This window comes from Mirounga leonina, unplaced genomic scaffold, assembly GCF_011800145.1.
Source record: "Mirounga leonina isolate KUSES-001 unplaced genomic scaffold, KU_Mleo_1.0 Mir_128, whole genome shotgun sequence".
NCBI lineage: Eukaryota > Metazoa > Chordata > Mammalia > Carnivora > Phocidae > Mirounga > Mirounga leonina.
Window position 1 is genome coordinate 20,231,889 of NW_023270320.1, and position 25,037 is coordinate 20,256,925.

Sequence of the window (25,037 nt, forward strand, 5' to 3'; positions counted from 1 at the left end):
GGGCCAAGGTGGGCAGCTTCACTCCCACCGCGGGCGCCCCTGGGGTACCCAGCGGCGAGGGGGCGCGGGTCAGGAGAGGCGCGGGGGTGCAGCGCAGAGCGCCCGAAGCGCGCGCAGAGCCCGCCCGAGGGCGCCGCGGGCCGAGCGGGGGGAGGCGCCGGGGGCCGGAGGGGCGGGGACGGGCGGGGGCGGAGGCTCCCGCCTCCTCCTCTCGAGCCTCCCCCTCCTCCCCCTCTTCCTCCTCCTCCTCGCCCTCCGATCGCCGCCACCGCCTCCACCGGCTGAGGAGCGGGGAGTCCGCGGCGCTGGCTTGGGGCTGCGGGATGGGGAGTTAGCGGCACGGCGGCGGCAGTGGCCGCAGCGCAACCGGCCGCCGCCCCCGGGTCTGTCCCGCCCCGGAGCCAGGCCCGCGGGCGGCGGCGACGCAAGAGCTGGGCAGGTGGATGCGGCTGGAAGATGGCGCCCTCGGGCCCGGGCAGCGTCAGGCGGCGGTGCCGGCGGGTGCTGTACTGGATCCCGGTGCTGTTCATCAGCCTTCTGCTTGGCTGGTCCTACTACGCCTACGCCATCCAGCTGTGCATAGGTGAGTGCGCGCCGCGCCCGCCGCCGCCCGCGCTCGGGCCCACCCCGCCGGCCCCCGGAGGGAGGGCAGGGGCCTGTCAGCAGCCTCCCCGCTCGCCCCCCGCCCCCTACGCTGCCCCCTCGACGGTCCCGGGACGCCGAGAGCGCGCCGCACCCGGCGGCGCTTCCACTCGCCCCACCCGCGAGACCCCCTTGCGCCCCCCGGGCCGCCCGCCAGCTTCGCGTCCCGTGCCACCGCGGCCGAAAACGGCCCCCGGGCAGCCTCGCCCCACTCACACTACCCTTGCCTGCCCCTTACAACTCCGGTTACTGTGTCACCTCTACTCCATCGAGTGCGCGGCCGAGCCACCCCCTGCGCTTCCGCTCTCCACCGCCACCGCAGCCACACCCCCTACCTCGGCAGGACCGCGCCCGAGAGAGCTACGGTCTCCGCTGCCTGCAGCCTCGGCGGAGAAGTGAGGCCCGGGGAGGCTGCGCCGGAGGCTGGAGGGCTCCGGGCTGGGCCCAGGATTCCAGCCGCGCCAGACCCGCGCGGGGGTTGGTGGCCTCGGCCTTCGGTGTCAGAGCTAGCTTTTTCTGGTTGTCCTTAATCCACTTTCCGAAAATTTGTGACAGTGCTCTGTCTGGGGCGTTTTTGCTGCCTTTATGATTTGGGGATTGCCAGTTGTACACTTTCTGGTTATAAGGAGGCGAAGGTGGGTGAGCTATTGGGAAGTATTTTTGAAGACATATGCAATACGCAGGACTGTAATTTAGACGTTACACTACTTGGGGGTGGGGGGTGGGGAGAGGTTTTTTCATCCAGAGAGCCAAGTGGCTCAAGTCCAAGTTTTAGGCTCCTGCATTGGTGGGTAGGGTACTGTCAATGCTGAAGATTGAAAAAAGGAAGAAGAAAAAGTTGAGTATGCACAATTAGGGAATACAATTATGTTCCTTAATGTAAGCAGGCTTCTACCTTCAGAGGTTTGTGAAGGCTGATCATTGCTATCGGAAAAGGTGTTATAACAGATGACCTTTCTGCCGGTGACTTCTGAATGCTTTTTGTGTTTGGTGTTTCGCCTAAGAAAGTGTCTATGTTTTTGCCTTACCCAGCACTAGTTTTGGGTTGGACAAAGAGAAAAGTCAAACAGTGGCCTGTTTAGTTGAACCTTATCAACTAAAGCATTTCAAAACTTCAAGACTCAGACATAGAATCTTGTCTGAAGCCATCTTACCTCCAAATGTTGCTCCTTGGAAGAAACAGGTATCACAATAATATCCCAAAGTCATTACTGGCGTAACTTTCAAGAGAATTGAGACTAACATATAGTTTTTAAGTGTGATACTATTATATATTGAATTTAGAAATGATTTCAGGACAAAAGAAGTGACTCTGTTTTAGAAAAGGATTGGGTTGCACTAAAATCGTCAAGACATAAAATCTAAATGTTATATTCAGGTCATCCAAAATGTATAGAAAGAAGGTTTTCACGAACATGGTTTAATTTTTGTATTAATTGTTACTATCAAAACAGCTTGTCTCATTGAGATATACTGTATAGGTTACATAACTACTAGAAACCTTCATTGCATTGCATTGGTTCGCCCTCTTAAAAGCAGTGCACAGTTTCAATTACTGTAACTGGTACAAAAGAGAGAAGTCAGGGAAGGAGCTTATTTTCCTATATGATCACATTAAGCTAAGAAGCTTGGCCTGATACACTGTCTCATGTCCATTAGGATAGCACAGGAGGAAGCATATGAAGGCAGGCAGAGCTTTTCTTTCCTTGCATCTACCTCTGTCCCGGCTAAAGTGCAACATGGGAGGTCTTACTGTATTGGATAGATGGGTCATAGGGGAAGAATAAGTAGAAAATCACAATTATATTGGCATCATATTTTTATATATACATTCTGGAAATTTAAGATAAATCTAAAGTATGCATGAAATCTATATTACCATTTTAGTAAGTGAAGATTTGACTCTTTTTAAACTGCCTAAGTGACATGGCCTGTTATTATTTACCTGGTAATCAAAAGTGAATTCTTGTATCACCTCCTGTCACTGCCTATGTGGCCTGGTATGCCTGTCATGTTGAAAGCAATCGATAAATGGTCCTGAATAAACAAATAGATGATGCAGAGGCAAAAATCTCTGAGGTTGTCAGAAAGTAGTTTTTTCTATTTTTATTACTATAGAAACAGATAATAATCATATGAAAGTCTAGACTGTAGAGCCTAGAAGACAGAACAAATTGAAAATAAATTTCCTTCTAGAAAGTATAGCAGTTTAGGAGTGGTAAGCTCTAATAGTGTGGATAGATAGCCTTGGTTGAGTAGGAAGTGGAAATTAACCATACAGTTCCTTTGGAAGCCCTGGGAAAGATGGTGAATAGTATGACAGACACACAAAACCAGCCTCCTCTCCTTGTCATAAACAAAGCAAATGGGAATGCCAACCTTCCCTGCCTCCACCCCCAACCCCACCCACCCCCCACCAGCATTAATCACATCTCAGACTGCTCTGCCCTTTGTGCATTCTTTTTCTGTTGGAAGTTGCTATTTACAATCAGATTTTCCAAATTTCACCTACAAAACATTGGCCAGGGTTGGGGCTAGAGGGTGGTGGTAATTGGAAACTGAAATAGGAAACAGAATAGAATAGAATAGAATAAACAGGGTGATTTGCCCTAGTCCTCCTTTTACATCTGCTGTCAGCTGAGGATGACCCTGAATATAAATTACTTTGTGCCCTTTGCTGAATGAACTGCAATTTAGGAGTAGTGCTTATCCTGGTATCCTTGGAAACTGGAGATAATGATTCTCATTACAGTTAGTTTCTATATTTAACAATGTGAATGTGTGTGGCGCTCTCTAGTCACTTTTTCAGTTAGCATGATGTTTGCTTGGTGGTTGTATTTTATAAAATTATAAAGTCATATCTCTTCTTGGAATATGTGTATATAAAAATATATGGGATATACATATGTTGTGTGAGAGTCAAATGTTTTGGTTAAGTTTCCTTGCAGTCTACCAAAGAAAAGATAAAAGAGGTCTGCTAATACTTGTGAACAGTCAGAACATGTTTATATAGTTTGTTGATTAACTAGGGTTTTTTATTCATATTTCTTCCTCCATCCTTCCCTCTCTCTCCTCCTGCTTCTTTTGTGTCTTATCTGCCTTTTGATCCCTTTAGTTAATTTGAATTGGATAAATTCAAAGAGTAAAATTTGTAAGGTGGTACTTCAGGATGCTGAACTGGAATAACGGTAGTCTGCAGTCTCAGCCATGCTTGGTTCAATGGACATACTAGACATGGTTTATATGTTTTACAAATCCATTAATGGCAGTTACCTTGTTAACTTTGCTTGTTGAAGAAAGTAACTGGAGTTTTCCCTATTAAGTGCTAACATTCGAAGTTGTTTTAACTATTTTTCTACCTTTTTATTTTGTTATCATTTCAAATTTACAGAAAAGTTTCAAGAACAGTACAAGAAACCTCCACATACCCTCATTTTACCATTTTGGCTTCCTGTTTCTAAAACGTGCTACTTCTCCGCCCTCACTTTAGGCAGGTGCCATGAAACAGTTATTATTCAGTTGTGTACTCACATGGTTCTGAGTTTGCTTATGGCTTAAGTCATCTGAAGCAACCATGAAGCTTGACAAGCTTAGAGATTATCTAGGCTGACCCCCTCCCGCATTTGTAGATGAAGGTAAACTTTCAAGCTCTGTGTCCTTTCTCCAAATTAACCAATAAAGGTGTCAGCTGTGACTTCAGCTGCTGCGGTAGGAATGTTAAAATGTCTGTCTCCCTTTCCCTTCAAACCCCTCCCCAAATCTCTCTAGTCCAATGGGATTATTTAGCAAGTCCGTTAAACTTTGTTGCTGCTGAATACGAATCAACACAGCACTGAAAGTGAGCCCGCAATCTTTACAAAATGATTTCAGAGTTTTAGAATGATTTATAGTTTGGGCCATATAGTTAAAACCACTCATCTCTGCTGCTGTAGCAAAAAGGCAGTCACGGACAGTACCTTACCAGGTGGGTGTGACTGGGTTCCAGGGAAAGTTTATTTACAAAAATAGTCGGCAGGCCTGACTTGGCCCTTAGGCAATAGGTTGCTGACTCAGGAGTATGTTAAGAAGTGAGCCCCTTAGAATACTGGTGTTACAGGTTTGCAAATCTTTATTAATAAACAATCCTCAGAAATGATTACAACCTCTTATATTCCACAGTGATTATTGAAGATGTTGAAGAATTAAACGAACTAGTTTACATACTTCGAGATCAATTTGGGAGAGATACAGTTACGTTTTCTTTCTTTTAAGCAAACATCCTTAAGGATAGAATATATAAAATCTCATACTTGGATACCATTAAGCAGTGATCCACCATTAATTCAAGGTCATTGCAAGCTCAAGGATGGAGACTGAACAGGGCTCTAAATTACCTTCCTTCATGAATTGAATTTGAACTAGACAGAGATAGAAGTGTGTTTTTGTTATTGGCAAATTATCATTTAAAAAAATTTCCGGGACATTAAAGCTTCTTTTGAAAAAACTACAGACAGATGATCTTGGGAATGCAAGTGTTACTATCCATAATTATTAAAGTAGTTTTAAGTGACATAGAAGGTACATCCATAGAAAACTGATGTAAATGTTTAATGCCTAAATGACTTAGAAATCATTTCTTGTTGACAATAATGATGCAGAATATATCAGTTCTGTGACTTCTGGACATTCTCAAATATTTTGAAGATTTTAAATTATATGAAAGAGGGATAAAAACTCAACATTTCATCAAATCTAAAATTCAAATGTATAAGTTATGATATGCTCCCAATTCTTGATCTGTGCTTCCTGCCATTTGACTTTAACATAAATGGTCCCTGGGAAAACAGGAGGAACGAAGACGCTGCTTAATGCTTTCTTGGTTCCATTTAGTGTGTCAGAGAATTCTTTTTCTTTTGATGTATTGGACAATGCAGCATTACTGTTTGCTATTAAATCCTATTAGAGATAACATATCTTATATAATAGAGATAACAAACAGTCATCACAGTGCTTAGCATGCAGAGGTGCTCCATAATTACTGAATGAATTGATCTCATTGTGATTTTGAGTAAGTCTATTCGATCCATTTTTAATGTAAGGACATGGGCGTTGGATCATCTAAATAAGTACAAGAACAGGATCCGGTAGTAAAAACTCAATTTAAACTAAGGCTCGTTATAGAAACTTTGCTTTCAAATGCTTACTGAGAATGTCATCCATGCCATTAAATTAAATACGTGCTCCAGTGTTCCCAGTAATTAAACAGAAGCCAAAGGGATGGTTTCTTAAATCACGATAATTGTCTCTAGAGATAGTGCATTTCCATAAGGTTAGAAAGAAGTGAGCTTCAGAAGGGTTTGAGGAAGGTTCATTCAAAAACATTTATTGAATCCTGTTTTGTGCCAGGCATTTTCCCCTACAGAGGTGATTTAGAGGAAAACTTAATGGAGATTTTTTCCTAATAGCTAAGAAAAAAATTACCTCTGGCGGGGTGGGGGAAAACCCTGAAACCTTCTGTCCAGCTTTGGCATAAGGAGAAGGGGGTGTTCCCTTTCAGAATGCCACTCCCAGGGCAAAAAGGCAGGAAAGCAGAAATGGAAAACAAAATACCCCACTCCTAGGAGCCTGTGAATTGGTTGCTGGACCAGCATAAAAGAGTAATCAAAGAAGTAGGTAAAAAGAGCTGATGGAGAGCACTTCAGTAGTAATGAATTTCTAATTATATTATAAATCATGCCACATGTTACTATCTCAGAGTAAGATTACAACCAACAATTTTTGCTCCTGCTACGAATGAGCTGGCTGTTCGAGCTCCCTCCTTTTGTACCGGATGCCTGGGCAACTTCTACTCTGCTCCCAGCTCAGGGCCTGTAATTTGGTGGGTGAAATCGAGGAAGCAGAGAACTTCCTGAAAACAACTCATTGAATCTATGGAAAGCCTGGAGAACCTAGCTTAAAAAATAGGTGAAAATGAAGCGAAGGTGGATGAGGTGAAGCTGACATTATACCAGAGGAATGGTCTTTCACAAGAGCGCTGCAGTGGTGTCTGGCCATCCCAGAGCGCTCCTCCCTGTGACTTTGTAAAGATGATTCCAGGAGCATCAGCTGGCTGAGCTGAGATTGTTGTGCCTATGTCCCAGGCAACAGGGTTCAGCAAGAGCAGGTGTTTGATCTTTTTGGCTTCCATCATAGGAAGAAGTGCCAGGAAGACAAAACACACACACACACATCCCGGAGATTAACATGGATCAGGATTCTCAGCAATATTTTTGTATGTTTTTATTTTTCATCTTGATGGAAAATTTGTGCTTTTTTGTCTCAAAAAGAAAATGGACCCATAACTTACATTTTTTTTAGTTTATGCTACTGATTCCATGTATTCTGATGGTTGTATCACATCCCTCAGCCCTCTTTTCTCTAGGAAGTGGTGAGTTCATGAGTCCCCTGAGATGCCAGCACTGTTTGTCATGACTGTAGAAATACAGTCTCTAACTTGCAAAATGATAGATTAGAACACGGCTTGGATCCTTAATGCTCTCAGTTGGGAAAACAGTTTTCCAAAGAAAGATCATTTAGAGAGACAGTCTTAATATGATGTGGAACTGTGTGATTTTATATTACCATTTAGAGGTACCACAGGGAACTAATAATAAAAGTAGAACATAATTGAATTAATTTCTTTCATAGTCTGTTAGAAAATTATTGAGATATCTTTTAATTCCCTTAAGGGTAATTTTATTGTAATGTCTTCATTTTTATCTCAGTCAAATGCCGGGAGTGCAAAAGGGTGGAATTTGCAGGGCAGGGGGTGGGGCGAGGGCAGCAGGGAGGAGGTAGGTGACCTGATTTCTTAAGAAGCATATGGTAGCAATAAAGTAACAAGCTATGATGGCTTGAAATTTTTCCTTTCAAAATTCTGTCACATTTTGAAACATTTGTGTAGCATTTTTCCTGATTTGACTTTTCATCTGACTATGACTTTTAAATTCAATTAGAAATATTAGTGCCAGAAATGTTACAAAATCTACTTTTATTTGGGAGGCACTCTTGAGCAAAAATATGTGCTGCATTGATCCTCTTAGCACTCTAAAATGCATACTTGACAGTAGTTCCTTTTAGATATGTTGTTGATTACATTTTAAAAATGCAAATGAAGGAGAAGTGCTTTTATAGATGATTGAGTTTTATTTCTTTGCCAGAGTTTCCCCATGACATCCCGAAATTTCTCCTCTCATGAAGTGTAAGTGAAGCATTCCTGTTATACTTAATTTGACCTCTTTGGATTTATTTGCTAGCATTGCCATCCTAGAGCAGCAGAATGATCCAGAGGAGTGCATCAGCAAAATAAACACCAATAAACAAAAAACCTTTTTTTTTAAAAAAACATCCTTCAAATCCAATATCCCAAGAATACAGTAGTTTCAAGGCAGTTATCTTCATGATCATCTTATAATAGATATAATCCTTGTAAAAAAGCAGTTCATGTATTTCCAAGAACTTTATAGATTTATTTGATTATAATTCAGTGAAATTTGGAAAACTAAAATGCTTTGTCATGGTTACATATTTTCTTATATGGAGATAAAATCAAGTTTCTGTCTCTGTGTTAATTGCATTCTGTGAAAAATGGATTTTCACCATATTTGAAGGGTATGTTGAGAATGAGGTGTCTTAAAACTTAGACAGGAGTCTGTCTCTGATCCTGTTGGGGGCCCAAGGGTCATCTCAAAGTGGTAGGTAGCTAAATCTGAGGTGTGGCTTTTCACCAAATTTGTAGGGATCTGAAATATGGTGTGACTTAAAATATAGTCTCTATACTGTACATGTTATTCACATCGGGGGTACAAGTGGGAAGAGCAGCCTGCTCCAAAACAGCTGATGTCAAGCTGTCATGAGAGACACTTGATACCACTTACAGAGAAGGAAAGAGTTGTTTTTTTTTTTTAAGGTTTTATTTATTTGTTTGACAGAGAGGGAACACAAACAGGGGGAGTGAGAGAGGGAGAAGCAGGCCTCCTGTGGAGCAGGGAGTGCGATGCGGGGCTTGATCCCATGACCCCAGGATCATGACCCGAGCCGAAGGCAGACGCTCAACGACTGAGCCACCCAGGCGCCCTGAAGGAAAAAGATTTCAGTAATAAGCCCCAAACTGAAAGTCATAAGCCTGCTGTGAATTGCAGGGGCTAATCTGTGATTGAAGTTATTTCTAAGTAGGCAACTCCTTATGACATGTTTTAGGAAGAAGGGAAGTCAGAGAAGTATGTATTTGACTGGATATGACTGGTGATTATCCAGGGCATCTCCAGGGAGGTCAGTTAATGTGAGGGGTTGAAGCACAGAGACCAGTTTGACTTAGGGTTTTGATCATGGCTTATTTGTAATGAAATGCAGCCTGTTCCAGGACCCGGACATACCAAAAGCTAACAACTGAGAACGGGATATCAATTGGAGGAGGGGAAAGAGTAGGGATTCATTTTAGGCCCCGCAGAACTTGCATTTTAACAAATATTTACAAATTTGAGTGCATTTCCACACAAAAATAGACTCAAAATGGTTGAAAGACCTAAATTTGAGACAGGAGTCCATCAAAATCCTAAAGGACAACACAGGCAGCAACGTCTTCGACCTCAGCCGCAGCAACGTCTTCCTAGAAACATCGCCAAAGGCAAGGGAAGCAAGGGCAAAAATGAACTATTGGGACTTCACCAAGATAAAAAGCTTTTGCACAGCAAAAGAAACAGTCAACAAAACCAAAAGACAACCGACAGAATGGGAGAAGATATTTGCAAATGACATATCAGATAAAGGGCTGGTACCCAAAATCTACAAAGAACTTACCAAACTCAACACCCAAAGAACAAAGAATCCAATCAAGAAATGGGCAGAAGACATGAACAGACATTTTTGCAAAGAAGACATCCAAATGGCCAACAGACACATGAAAAAGTGCTCAACATCGCTCGGCATCAGGGAAATCCAAATCAAAACCTCAATGAGATACCACCTCACACCAGTCAGAATGGCTAAAATTAACAAGTCAGGAAATGATAGATGTTGGCGGGGATGTGGAGAAAGGGGAACCCTCCTACACTGTTGGTGGGAATGCAAGCTGGTGCAGCCACTCTGGAAACAGTATGGAGGCTCCTCAAAAAGTTGAAAATAGAGCTACCATATAATCCAGCAATTGCACTACTGGGTATTTACCCCAAAGATACAAATGTAGGGATCTGAAGGGGTACGTGCACCCCGATGTTTATAGCAGCAATGTCCACAATAGCCAAACTGTGGAAAGAGCCAAGATGTCCATCGACAGATGAATGGATAAAGAAGATGTGGTATATATATATAGAATGGAATATTATGCAGCCATCAAAAGGAATGAGATCTTGCCATTTGCAACGACGTGGATGGAACTGGAGGGTATTATGCTGAGTGAAATAAGTCAAAAAGAGAAAGACCTGTATCATATGACCTCACTGATATGAGGAATTCTTGATCTCAGGAAACAAACTGAGGGTTGCTGGAGTGGGGAGTGGGGTGGGAGGGATGAGGTGACTGGGGGATAGACACTGGGGAGGGTATGTGCTCTGTAAGCGCTGTGAATTGTGCAAGACTTGAATCTCAGATCTGTACCTCTGAAACAAATAATGCAATATATGTTAAAAAAAAAAAAGCAGGAGGGGAAGAATGAAGGGGGGGAAATCAGAGGGGTAGACGAACCATGAGAGACGATGGGCTCTGAAAAACAAACTGAGGGTTCTAGAGGGGAGGGGGGTGGGAGGATAGGTTAGCCTGGTGATGGGTATTGAGGAGGGCACATTCTGCATGGAGCACTGGGTGTTATGCACAAACAATGAATCATGGAACACTACATCTAAAACTAATGATGTAATGTATCATGATTAGCATAACAATAAAAAAATTTTTAAAAATTGAGTGCATTTCAACCATCCATAATTTATTCATTCATTCAAAAATATTAACTCATTCATTCAAAAATATTAACTCCTTTTAGAGTTTACTAAATTCTAGTTGCAGGGGTAGGGAGAACAGATAAGAAACATAAGTAAGTAGCTTCTATAACTTGTTGTAAGTGCTATGGCCAAAGGCAAGGCAAAGAGGATTGGGAATGCCAGTGAAAGGTTTGCATTTTAAATATGGGCACTCATGAAATCTGAGTAATGATGCTGAGGGATTTAACCATGCTGATGTGGGGAAGAAATGCATCTCAGGTCCATGGAACAGTCCCTCTAAAGGGGAGACTCTTGAGGCCGGAGTCTGCAAGCATGTTAGAGGAGGAATAAGGAGATCATTTTGTCTGCAGTGGAGGGAACAGGGCAAGGGAAGTAGGTGACAAGGTCAAAGGGATGTGGAAAAGGCGGAGATTATATAGGGCCTCCTAGGCCCTTGTGAAGATTTTCGCTCTACTTGGAGGGAGAGGAGGATCCATTGCAGGATGTTGAGTAGTATAGTGACATGCTACGCCTTATGTTTAAAAAGATCGTACTTACTGCTGAGTAACATAGGCTACTTCATCAGTCCAGGTGAGGAAAAAATGGTATGTCACACCATGGTGGGGGTAGTGGAAGTGGTGAGAAGTGGTCGGATTTTGGATGCATTTTTAGAGACCACAGAATTTCCAGACAGACTTATGTGAGTTGTAAAGAAAAGGAAAGAGTAAAAATGATTCCAGTTTTTTGGGCTAAACACCTGGAAGGATGGCGATCAGCTGAGATGGAAAAGCTGCAGGTAGAATGAGGTAACCTTAGGTGAGTCATGGGTATGTTGACATTGAAATAGAGATGCTGAGTGAGCAGTTGTATTTATAACTTGGGAAAGAGTCGGGACTGGAGGAATACATTTGGGAGTCTTCAGCATAAAAATGGATTTAAAGAATTAACACTGGATACATTTGTCCCACCGAAGGAACACATGGAAAGTGAGCAGAGACAAAACATTGAGAGTTCAGGAGATGAGGAGGTACCAGCATGAAATGGGGGAAAACTGAGAATGCAGTGTCCTGAAGCCTGAAGAGGAAGGGGGTTCAAGGAGGAGGGTAGGAATCAGCAAATAGACTCATATGTCCAATAAAAAGGCCTGAGAATTTAATATTGTGGATATTGAACTTTTATTTTGATTTTATTACTGACTATACACTAAGACCCCAAACTTAAAAGATTTATCAAGAAGAAACATATATACCAGTGTGTGGATTGCTGGGAAATCTGAAATCATTCAATCCAAATTTAAAAAGGCTTTACTCTATTAGGCAAGCTTAACTTTCTCATTATACGAAGATAATCTACAGAAAATTTCATGAGAGCAGTAACAATATCTGATTAACATTGTAGCCCTGACAGAGAGGACAACACATAGCATGTAATACTTACTTTTCTTAAATGAAAGAATACCAGCTGAACTTATTTGGTTGAGGCTTTTGTGAGCCCAGTAGACAGTTTAAGCATCAAAGAACATGAATCCTTTATGAGAGCATTATCTATTTTACCTTTTTATTATTTGATCACTCAGATGTTCATAAACAAGCTTATAATATTTTTATGGTTTCAAGTTATGGGCTAAATCTCCCCACCTGCTCAAAAAATTCAGTTGAAACCTTAACCTCCAATAACTCAGAATGTGACTGTGTTTGAAGATAGAGCCTTTAAAGAGGCAGTTAAGTTACAATTAGGTCATTAGGATGAGTTCTAACACCGTATGATTGGAGGAAGTTTGGACACAGACAGGAGAGAGGAAAGACCATATGAAGACACAGAGGGGAGAAGGCCATGCACAAGCCAAGGAGAGAGACCTCAGAAGAAACCAAACCTGCTAACCTCTTGACCTCAGATTTCTGGCTTCCAGAAGTGTGAGAAAATAAATTTTTCTTGTTTAGGTCAAGCACTCAGCAGCACTTTGTTATGGCATCCCTAGCAAACTAATACACAAATACAACAATCAGATGCCTTTTTTTTCTTTCTGGACATTGAGATTGATCATCTATAATAAGGATTTACATGGAATTAATTGTAGAATCCATTTGAAAATTTAAAGGACAATTAAAAATAATTTAGACTATATTAAATATTATCACTAATATAAAAATAATCACTAAAAAATAAGTGAAATACCTTTGCACAAAGTACTCAAACTGTTTTAATAATTTTCAGATAACTGAAATCTCCCTGTGAAGTGCTGCCATTTTTTTTTACCCCTTTTAGATAAAAAAAAAAAGAAAGCCTTCTAAAATGTTTCAACTCCCCCTTTCTTTGCCCCGACCTTTCTCAAATAGAGTATGCTGAACATAATTTAACTTTGAGTTAAGTCTATCAATCCGAGACAGATATATGTATGAAGTGGATATCCAAGACCCTTGATGTCCTCGGATTTACATTCCCAGTTTCTTCTAATTCCTATTGACTGAAAGGGTCAAGAAGGAGTGGAATTTGTCATTTTGCCTGGACATTCTTTTGAATCTCAGGCATTGAGAATCTGGGAATGCTCATGAATGAAGCACTTCAGTGGAAAAGCCTAGCCAGGCATGTACATTTTAACAAAGATTTTTCTCTATTTGCCACTTCAGAGATTCCTATTTTGAAAAGATTAAGCCAAAAAACCCTCAATTGTGGCAATAACCAAAGGTGGGAAAGAAAACTTTAGGTCAAACTGCATATTACCTTAATTTGTCATTTGAGACTAGGCTGTAGAGCAGGTGATTTTTATTTTATTTTTTTATTGTGGTAAAATATATATAACATAGAAATTTACCATTTTGGCCATCTGTCACTTTTTTTTTTTTTTTAGTTTTATTTATTAAAGTAATCTCTCACCGAGTGTCTACACCCAGTCTCTACACTCAAACTCACGACCCCGAGATCAGGAGTCGAATGCTCCTCCTACTGAGCCAGCCAGGAGCCCCTAGCCATCTGCCATTTTATCTGTACATTTTAAGTGTGCAGTTCAGTTCCTGGTGCTGTAGGAAATGCAGTATAGGGCAAGGGTATAAGTGCATTCACATTGCTGTGCAGCCATCACCACCCTCCATCTCCAGCATTTTTTCATCTTCCCTGACTGAAACTCTGTACCCATTAAGCAATATACCCCATTCTGCCCTCCCCAGCCCCTGGCAGCCATCATTCTACTTTTTGTCTCTATGAGTTTGACTATTCTAGGTAATTCTTGTAAGTGGAATCAAATATTTGTCCTTTTGTGTGTGTTTATTTCACCGAAGCGTAATGTCTTCCGGGTTCATCTGTGTTGTAGCATGTGTCAGAATTTCACTCCCCTTTAAGGATCAGTAATATTTCGTTGTATGTATATGCCACGTTTTGTTTATCCATTCATTTGTTGAGGAACGTTTAGGTTGTTTCCACCTTTCAGCTATTCTGAATAACGCTGCTTCAGACATGGGTGTGCAAATAAATACCTGTTCAAGTCCCTGAGATCAATTCTTACGGGTATGTACCCAGAAATGTGATGTTGGATTATATGGTAATTCTAGGTTTAATTTTTTTAAGGATCTCCACGCACTTTTCCTGGAATAGTAGATTTTTGATGAAAGTGTGATTCCAGAGAAGCCTGTATATCCCCTTGTAAATATCCAAATGTGAAGGTCTCCAGAGGTATCTGCGAGGTCCATCCCAATGTCACTGTAGCAATTTTTAACTACCTTGTCCTTTCATGGTGCAGCAGGAAAGTTGGTGATCAGGGAATCGTGAATAATCCCATCTTGCCCATGAGGCAGGCTTCGTTACTGGGGAGCGCGTCTCTCATGAAATGCTGGCCGTCAGGTATGCCCAAGGCAGAAATGTTAACAGCTGCTAGCCTGTTGTACATAGTCTAAAATTCAACAACAGTTCTTAAGGAACCAGAGCACTACTGCTAACTGGCAGAAATTGTATCCTTTTATTTGTTTTTATTTATTTTTTTATCCTTTTAAAGAGCAACATGTTCACAAGTGTAAATGGTTACACACACTTGGTAAACAGGAGCTGGTGGGGAGAAGTGGCGGACACATATCTGTTTCTGTGGCTGCATCAGTAACCTGTGGTATTAATCGTGAACTAGATCCTTATCCACAGTACAGGGAATACATGATTCACAAATGAATCGCAAGGCATTTGTACGGTCTGCAGAGCTAGGGTAAATGAAAATGGTTTACAAACAGAAGCAAAAATCAGTTCATACACCTGGGGAGAGAGCCAGGCAGGAAACAAGATGCAGCTCAAGCAGAGTCCAAAGCCTCAGTCCAAATATTGATGACTGTCTTACTCAATTCTGTACACAAATTTTAGAACTTCCCACGTACATTAATGAATACATCTACCACACAATCAGGTGGTATTTGTATAGTACTGCACTATTGTAATATACTGCATCATATGGCAGAGGCAGTGTGCATTTTTCATCTGTGTGTGGGCTGCCATTTTATGATTATATCTAATTATACCAAATTTGCTATAACCAAATATACATTACTGCAGTTACTGTCAGGTAGACTGCTGGTGCTGTAGGAAATGCAGTATAGGGCAAGGGTATGACTGGTTGCACATTAGAAAGGGAACCCGAATTCAAGCTGAGATCAAAGGAAGATTGTGTGTGTGAGTTTACTACATGAATTTGTGGCAGGAAAGTTACAAAAGAAAATAGTGCTTCCCAGTGACTCAGTACTGAAGGATGATACCCAGTTTGATACCCTTGCAGATGTCAATAGATATCATGCAACACTACAGTAATTATTGCTAGTGCTAATGTTGTTTTAAATCTTCTGAGTTATCCCTTCAGGGGTGCTGCTATAAATTCTATTCTGATGAACATCATAGACACAAAGGTTGGAGTTACAGCTTTACAGTTCCTTCCTCTGGGGTCCTACATAAGTGCCAAATAATTTACACGAACCTAGAAATATTGGTTTAATTTTTAAATGTATTATATGTGCTTTGTAATATGTACCCTGGTCAGATAGTACTTGGCATGTTGCTGCTAGTCAGGGAGGTTTTCAAAGGTTGTCTGTTTCCTTGGAAAAACAAGTAAGAAGCATTAATTTTTCTACTTAATCAGACAGCCAGTGTTTGGTAGTGAAAAGAAAGCACTCTCAATATTGTCCTCTGTGATAATTCTGAGTATACCAGATAATGAGATTGATCTAATGATGCTAAAAAATATACTACAGGGGCGCCTGGGTGGCTCAGTCGTTAAGCGTCTGCCTTCGGCTCAGGTCAGGATCCCAGGCTCCTGGGATCGAGCCCCTCATCGGGCTCCCTGCTCAGCAGGAAGCCTGCTTCTCCCTCTCCTACTCCCTCTGCTTGTGTTCCCTCTCTCGCTGTGTCTCTCTCTGTCAAATAAATAAAATCTTAAAAAAAATATATACTACAAAAGTTGTTTCCATCTTATCATATATATTTTTTAAATGCTGAAATAAGCAAAATCCAAGTAGCATTTTTGCTTGCTACCAATAAATAAATATGTACATACAAGTATAAGAAAGATGATAGTATAATCATTAAGGCCCTTCCAATTCTAAAACTTTGGTTCTGACTAATGAGGGAAATGTTTTCAGGATCTAAAATCCCTATTTGAACTTCTCCCTCATAGTGGACAACCATCATGTGGGAGCCAGGTAGAACTTTGCTAGGGGTGTAGGGTTCACTACAGACTTGCATGGTTCAGAAGTGTCAGTCATGCCCGTCAGGCCCAAGCCAAAGAAGGGCATCTGGAATTGGAGAGATAGGCAGTTGATCTTGAAAGATCCAGGCACTGCAGGTATTTGAGTGGATTGTGGCCATGTGTGGAAGAGGGAGGACCCAGACAATTCTATCTAATGGGATGAGTAAACTCATCTGCACTGAAACCTGCACAGCTTGCTGGCACCGGGAATCTCTTCTATTTTAATTTGAGACAGGGGATTATAGGATTCCATTGAGTAAGCTTTGAAATGAGGACACTAAGATCAAGACACCCGCCCTGAAATCAGATTTCCTTATTTAACTTCACAGCTTCGTACAGTGAATGATTCAGGAATTGCCCTTCCCTTTGCCAAGGGAAAAAGTGGCAGTGAGTTTTTCAGGGCCATACTCATGAGACACAGTTTTTTATTTCCCTTTCAAAACTGATATATTGAAAGACCTACACATTCTTAATGATTTAAGTGTATGTTCCCCAGCTTTCAGTTGGAGAAGTTGGATTTTACACTGTCTGTTTCTGTAAAGTAGAGCTTCTTAGATATTTGGAACAACGATTTGGTTGAGTTGCGAAAAAAATGTTATTGAGAGAGAAAAATACTTCTAACTTGGAAGATTTTGATAACTGTAAGAATTGCAGATTACCCTTTCAGGACAAATGAATGTTCCATCTCTCTTCATTGCCAGTTTCTACAAGTGGGAGATGTACCTTAGAAGTGTGTACAATGAGCAGTGCTGACCTCAAGAATGATCTTTCTTTCCTTCTACCGCTGAGGAGGGAGGTCAGCAAACCCCTGGCCCATCTCCTAATCTTTCCTATATCACCATCTCCCTCTTGTCCCATCAACCCAAAGCTCTGTTCCCTCCCAGGTTACTGAATTGAGAGCTCAGGAAAGCCCAGCTCCACGTACTGCCCTGAAATAATGGCCAAATATATATTTTTTTAAGATTTATTTATTTAAGAGAGAGAGAGCGCCAGCATGTGAAGGAGGGGAGGGGCAGAGGGAGAGGGAGCCCAAAAATCTCAAGCAGGCTCCCAGCTGAGCATGGAGTCCAAGTCAGGGATCCATCCCGAGACCCTGAGATCCTGACCTGAGCCAAAATCAAGAATCGGATGCATAACGGACTGAGCCAGTCAGGTGCCCCAATATGACCAAATATTTTAATAATTTGTGTCCAAAGTCTGTAAAATGATCTGTTTCGAGGTTACGGTTAATTTAGTTACTGGAGGAGAGGTGATCAAGAGGACAGTTTAAACCCTGCTCTCCGGTGCATCCTGAATCAGAGGTCACAGGTGGTAGCATGGTATTAGACAGGCCAGGAGTACATGAGAGCAACAAAGAAGGAATGGCTGCCTGGACAGAGAAACCCAGGGCAGGGGTGGGGGGTGGGGGTGGGGGTTGCAATCAGAGCCCAGGAGGCCACGTGGAATCCTTGAAAGAATTTTGGAGTCAGGCAGACTTATATTTAGATCCTAGCTCCATATGTTATGACTTGAATAACATTAGAATAGTTATTTTACCTCTGTAAGACTGTCTTCCTAACTTTTAAAATTATAATAATACCTCCCTCCCAGATTGCTGTAAGGTTTAAATGAGAGAAACATTGAAAAAATTTAGCCCAATCCCTGACATATAGTAAGCATTCAAGGAACTATCCCTTCCTTTAGTTTTTCCTCACCCCCTGCCATCTGACTCCTGCCCATCCCCAGCCCGGGCAGATGCCCTCTCACCCCCACCGGCCTTCACCCTGCTCAAGCTTCAGTCTTATTTTGGAGAGTGTTATGGGCTATATTGTGTCTCCCCAAAATCCATAGCTTGAAATCCTCACCTGCAGGCCTTCAGAATGTGACTGTACTTGGAGATAGAGCCTTTAAAGAAATAATTAACTAAAATAATTACGTTATTAGGGTGGGCCCTACTCTAAATTGACTGGTGTCCTTATAGGGAGAGGAAATTTGGATGTAGACAGATGTGTACAGAGATAACATTTGGATGTAGACAGATGTGTACAGAGATAAAACACTGTGAAATACAGGGAGAAGACAGTCATCTACAAGCCAAGGAAAGAGTCCTATGAAGAAAACCATGCTTCCAACACCTTGATCTTGGACTTCTAATCTCCAGAACTGAGAAACTAGCTGTCAGGTGTTTAAACCACTCAGTGTGATGCTTTCCCAAGCTGAATAATCCAGGGGGTCATGGCCGAAAACAGGTGTGAATGCCTACTGTAGAGAGGACATGAGTATGGATGTTGCAAACCCAAAAGCCTTCCCTTCACAGAATAACTAATTTTTATAACATTGTTAATTTATAATTTTGCAATATTGTTTCAGGTGGGTTATGCATCAGAAAAGCTTTTGGCGGCCAGTATGGAGGCCTAAGCACCCAGATGACAAATGCCTTGCATAATCTTTTGGACCGTAACCTATTCTTACATAAGAGACTTCCTGTATCTTGTTTAAAATCGTCTGATTTACTGTGGTTCATTTTTGTCTTTGAGTTTGTGTTGTGCCATTCTTCGGGAAAAGTTTTCCAGCAATTCCTCAACCATCTTGCATGGTTGTTTGATAATTTCTAGCACATAGTTTAGCTCAGTATAGTTTGTTAGATATAAATTCTGGGTTAGAAGCAGGAGGAATGCATCAGACCACCTGGGAAGTCCGACTTTTCCCCACAATGACACAGCTCCTCATACTGAGAATCTGGTGCATGTCAGGCTCTATCAGAACCTCGACTGGCCATGGGGGGTGGGGGTGGGGCAATGCGGGTGGGGAGCAATTGAGAGCAGAGGAGCTCTGGAAGGGGTAGGGAAAGAAAATATAGTTTAAAAAATCATTTGTTTAGTTTTTCTCATATTAATTTGCCCACATTGTAATTCACCTGCATTTTTTTGCTTATTCACACTCAAAATGTCTTCCAGCAATTTATTCCCCCCAACTTCACATTGCATTCTCCAGCATTCCTGCAAGCCAAAAATGCACTGTGTACTTCTTTCTCCAGGTTGTTTTTTTTTTTTAATTAACATATAATATATTATTTGTTTCACAGGTATAGGTCTGTGATTCATCAGTCTTACACAATTTACAGCGCTCACCATAGCACATACCCTCCCCAGTGTCCATCACCCAGCCACCCCATCCCTCCCACCCCCTTCCACTCCAGCAACCCTCAGTTTGTTTCCTGAGATTAAGAGTCTCTTATTGTTTGTCTCCCTCTCTGGTTTCGTCTTGTTTCATTTTTCCCTCCCTTCCCATATGATCCTCTGTCTTGTTTCTCAGATTCCTCATATCAGTGAGATCATATGATAATTGTCTTTCTCTGATTGACTTATTTCCTTAGCATAATACCCTCTAGTTCCATCCATGTCGTTGCAAATGGCAAGATTTCATTTTTTGATGGCTGCATAGTATTCCATTGTATATACACACCATATCTTCTTTCTCCATTCATCTGTTGATGGACATCTAGGCTCTTTCCATAGTTTGGCTATTGTAGACATTGCTGCTATAAACATTAGGGTTCAGGTGCCCCTTCGGATCACTACATTTGTATCTTTGTGGTAAATACCCAGTAGTGCAATTGCTGGGTCATAGGGTAGCTCTATTTTCAACTTTTTGAGGAACCTCCATACTGTTTTCCAGAGTGGCTGCACCAGCTTGCATTCCCACCAACAGTGTGTAGGAGGGTTCCCCTTTCTCCGCATCCTTGCCAACATCTGTTGTTTCCTGACTTGTTAATTTTAGCCATTCTGACTGGTGTGAGGTGGTATCTCACTGAGGTTTTGATTTGTATTTCCCTGAATCTGAGTGATGTTTCATGTGTCTGTTGGCCATTTGGATATCTTCTTTGCAGAAATGTCTGTTCATGTCTTCTGCCCATTTCTTGGTGGGATTTATCCCTGGGCTGCAAGGTTGGTTCAACATCCTCAAATCAATCAATGTGATACAATACATTAATAAAAGAAAGAACAAGAACCATATGATCCTCTCAATAGATGCAGAAAAAGCATTTGACAAAGTACAGCATCCTTTCTTGATTAAAACTCTTCAGAGTGTAGGGATAGAGGGTACATACCTAAATATCATAAAAGCCATTTATGAAAAACCCACAGTGAGTATCATTCTCAATGGAGAAAAACTAAGAGCTTTCCCCCTAAGGTCAGGAACACGGCAGGGATGTCCACTATCACCACTGCTATTCAACATAGTACTAGAAGTCCTAGCCACAGCAATCAGACAACAAAAAGAAATAAAAGGCATCTGAATCGGCAAAGAAGTCAAACTCTCACTCTTTGCAGATGACATGGTACTTTATGTGGAAAACTCAAAAGCCTCCACACCAAAACTGCTAGAACTCATACAGGAATTCAGTAAAGTGGCAGGATATAAAATCAATGCACAGAAGTCAGTGGCATTTCTATACACCAACAAGACAGAAGAAAGAGAAATTAAGGAGTCGATCCCATTTACAATTGCACCCAAACAATAAGATACCTAGGAATAAATCTAATCAAAGAGGCAAAGAATCTGTACTCAGAGAACTATAAAATACTCATGAAAGAAATTGAGGAAGACACAAAGAAATGGAAAAACGTTCCATGCTCATGGACTGGAAGAACAAATATTGTGAAGATGTCAATGCTACCTAGAGCAATCTACACACTTAATGCAATCCCCATCAAAATACCATCCACTTTTTTCAGAGAAATGGAACAAATAATCCTAAAATTTATATGGAACCAGAAAAGACCCCGCATAGCCAGAGGAATGTTGAAAAAGAAAAGCAAAGCTGGTGGCATCACAATTCCGGACTTCAAGCTCTATTACAAAACTGTCATCATCAAGACAGTATGGTACTGGCACAAAAACAGACACATAGATCAATGGAACAGAAGAGAGAGCCCAGAAATGGACCCTCAACTCTATGGTCAACTAATCTTTGACAAAGCAGGAAAGAATATCCAATGGAAAAAAGACAGTCTCTTCAACAAATGGTGTTGGGAAAATTGGACAGCCCCATGAAAAAGAATGAAACTGGACCTTTTCCTTACACCACACACAAAAACAGACTCAAAATGGTTGAAAGACCTCAATGTGAGACAGGAGGCCATCAAAATCCTAAAGGAGAACACAGGCAGCAACCTCTTGGACCTCAGCCGCAGCAACGTCTTCCTAGAAACATTGCCAAAGACAAGGGAAGGAAGGGCAAAAATGAACTATTAGGGCTTCATCAAGATAAAAAGCTTTTGCACAGCAAAGGAAACAGTCAACAAAATCAAAAGACAACCGACAGAATGGGAGAAGATATTTGCAAATGACATATCAGATAAAGGGCTAGTATCCAAAATCTGTAAAGAATTTATCAAACTCTCCAGATTGTTTATAACACAGTTAACACCAAACTTTAGGGAACTCCTAACACTTCCCTCTTTTGTCATATTTATGTTCCATATTCAGCTAACATATATTGAGCCCCTAATATTTAGTGCCAGGTTCTATTCTAGGTGCTTTTACTTACGTTACCTTGTTTAATTCACAAAACAGCCCAATGGGATAAATATTGAGGTAAGGCTCAGAGAAGCTAAGTAACTCGGCCAAGAAAAAAACTCAATCCCAGCAGAGCCAGGATTCAAACTTCAGGGAGGGACGTGGAAAAGAAACAAATGAAAATAATTGCAGATTGTGGTAAATGCTAAGGAAGAAACAGCGTATTGTAATGATTGCAGGGTTGAAATGGACCTGAGAGCCCCTGGGCAAAATTGACATTGAGGGCTCCTGGGTGGCTCAGATGGTTAAGCGTCTGCCTTCGGCTCAGGTCATGATCCCAGGGTCCTGGGATCAAGTCCAGCATCGGGCTCCCTGCCCCTTGGGGAGCCTGCTTCTCCCTCTGCCTCCCTCTCTCTTTCTCTCTGTGTCTGTCTCTCATGAATAAATAAATAAAATCTTTAAAAAAAAAAACCTGACACTGAAATTGCAGCTTGAAAAATGATAAAGAGCTAGCCAAGAATGGAGCTGGGGAAGAGCTTTTCAGGTAGCATAAAGACACTGAGGTTTAGTATGTCCTAGAAATAGAAGGCCAGCCTGTTTGCAACTTAGTGAGCAAGAGGATGAATGATGAGAAATGATTTTGGAGAGGTAAGTAGGAGCCAGATCATGTTCGACCCCAGAGACCCAGAGACCTAAGTAAGGAGATTGGAGAGACTTTATTATAAATTCAGTGCAAAACCATAGGAGGGTTTTTAGTGAGATGATGCTATCAGTTTACATTTTAAAAGAGATCATGGCTTTCTTACTATAAAATGAGTTTTTAAGGAACTGTATGAGGATCCAGTGAGGAATGTAGATTGCCTGGCATGATGTTTGTGGTTAGGGCTATTGGGATGTTAGTCTTGATTCCAGTTGGAAGCCATGTGTTGGGAAGTCTTCATTATGAAGCCTTATCCTTACTCTTTGTTTCTATTCTGAAGCTACCATTCTGTCCTTGACAAAACTGCTCCTATAAACCCACTGATAAATTTATTTGGAGAGTGACTTTTGTCCTTGGTTTTTAAAAGTCAATGATTTTTCAGAATACATCTGAGTAGCACTGAGGATAATTTTAGAGCCAGAGGAACTGTCAAGATAAAGTACAAATTTTTTGTTTAAACAATAAAATCGAAGTACAGAACAGCTGAATGTCATGATCGAGGTCACACATATTGGGAGGATTAGACCAGAGTCCAGGTCTTCTACCATCCAGTTAAATGCAAGTGCAGAGGATCTAGAGAGGGGAAAATGTTAGTACGTTCAAGAAGCAACACAGCCTGGGGTCGCCTGGGTGGCTAGGTTGGTGAAGCATCTGACTCATGGTGTCAGCTCAGGTCATAATCTCTGGGTCGTGGTATGGAGCCTCAAGTCAGGCTCCGAGTTCAGCGGTGAGTTGGCTTGAAGATTCTCTCCTTCTGCCCCTCCCTTCCCCACCCCCATGTGTGCACGCACACACTTTCTCTCTCTCTAAAATAAATAAATCTTAAAAAAAAAAAAAAAAAGAGGAAGAAGAAGCAAGGCAGCCTGGAGTGGCAAAAGCATCCTGCACAAGACTGGGGAATGTCATGAGATGGGAGTATCATGAGATTGGGGAGTGTCATGAGATAAGGTTAGCAAGGAAGGGAGGTACTGCAGTTGTCAGTAAAATTACAATGAGAAATGATAATAACAAAGGAAAACACAGCTTGATAAAGACTTAAAAATATAAGTAGATCTGTTATAAAGAAAATTAATTAAAAACATTTGTTAGGAAGAAAAGAATACAGTTGGAATTCAAATGGACATTATTGATCTGAATAATATATTTTCTTAAGTCTTTCATTAAAATGGTCTGGCTGCAACGTCACTAGTATTCACGGGAATGATTTGTCATGTACCTCCTACCTCCCTAATTTTGATCTGTAATACCTGAACAATGAGCCACAGCTTCTTGGAAAGTAGCTGAAAGGACAAAGGATCCTACTTCAAGGTGGTCCCACAGGCCACTTCAGTCAGAGAATTCACTATCGATTCGACAAACTATTTCAAAAAGAGCATCATTAATTCTGTTAGAGTAACTTGAGTATGGAGATTGAGGGTAAGGGAGGGCTTTGGTGACCTTAAGGGGAGTGATAGCAGTGGGATCTGGGGTGAAAGGCCAGTTGGAGTTGGTTGAGGGAGTAAGGAAGCTGGAGGGGGTAGAGACAGTGCATTTGGAAGATTGTTAAAATCAGCTTTCCCATGAAAAGGCCAGAAAAATGGGATAGCAGCCAGACATGAGGTCAAAGGAGAGACTTTGTTAGGATGGGAGATATTAAAGCATATTTGTTCTGCTACTACTGTTTTTGTTTTAATCTTCTGAACCTGAGCTGCTTTGATTGCTTAATTGAAAATGCCTTACTAATGTGTCCTTGTTTTTTGTTAGTTTTAACTTTGAATTAAGATGATCTCATAAACTTTAAGCTATTTGAGCACAGGGATGGAATCATATTTGCCATTTTATCCTCAATAGTATAAACATAGTGTAGTTAGTGAATGTTTTTCAGTAAATGAGTTAAAGATAAGCCAAAAAAAAAAAAAGAGGTTGCCTATAAAGTTGTCCTTACAATTCATTCATGAGAACCAAATTTTTAATCTTGGCATTCTTCATCATCAGACTGCATATCTGGGGCTAAGATGAATCTGTGTCAAATTGAATTTGGAAATAGCATTGTGGATTTATATAGAAAAGTTACTGTGTATATGCATTGTAGGTAAGTTATTCCTCCAAAAAAGAGAGTTTGAATTTGGAGGCAAGAAAAAGAAAATTCAGACTAAGAAATAGAAAGATCACAGCAATACACATTTGCAATGAAAGTACCTAAAAACCAGTTGTTCTAGCAATAATTACATAACTGTTCTTTGCTAATTTAAGGGGGGAAAGTACTCTTTTTCTACTATGAGGGCATATTTTAGTATCTGAAGTTTTGGAATTTGGATGTTCTTATGACTAAAAGTTGAACTAGATTTAAGTTACCAGCAGTTTACTGAGCTGCTTCTTATCAACAGATGTAATTTTTGACAACCAACTCTTAATGTATAATCATCAAAGCCAAATTTTTAAAAATCAGTCGGTAAAAATATAAGACTAGAATGATCTTTGAGATGATCCCCTGCTTTAAATCAAGACTGAATTTAAATCAATCAAGACTAAATCTGCTCTAATATTTTTAGAGCTATTTAGATAATAGGTT

The 25,037-nt window shown here is 41.1% G+C and overlaps 1 protein-coding gene across 1 annotated transcript in view; it reads left to right on the top strand.

The window, feature by feature from the left end:
- Positions 1-242: 242 nt before the first annotated feature.
- Positions 243-25,037, top strand: part of ZDHHC2 (zinc finger DHHC-type palmitoyltransferase 2) — a 76,158-nt gene continuing 51,363 nt past the window's right edge. The window contains exon 1 of the mRNA XM_035004143.1: positions 243-583. Within this exon, the coding sequence (XP_034860034.1) occupies positions 457-583 (127 nt within the window). The 5' untranslated portion in view covers positions 243-456. The remainder of the gene's footprint in view (positions 584-25,037) is intronic.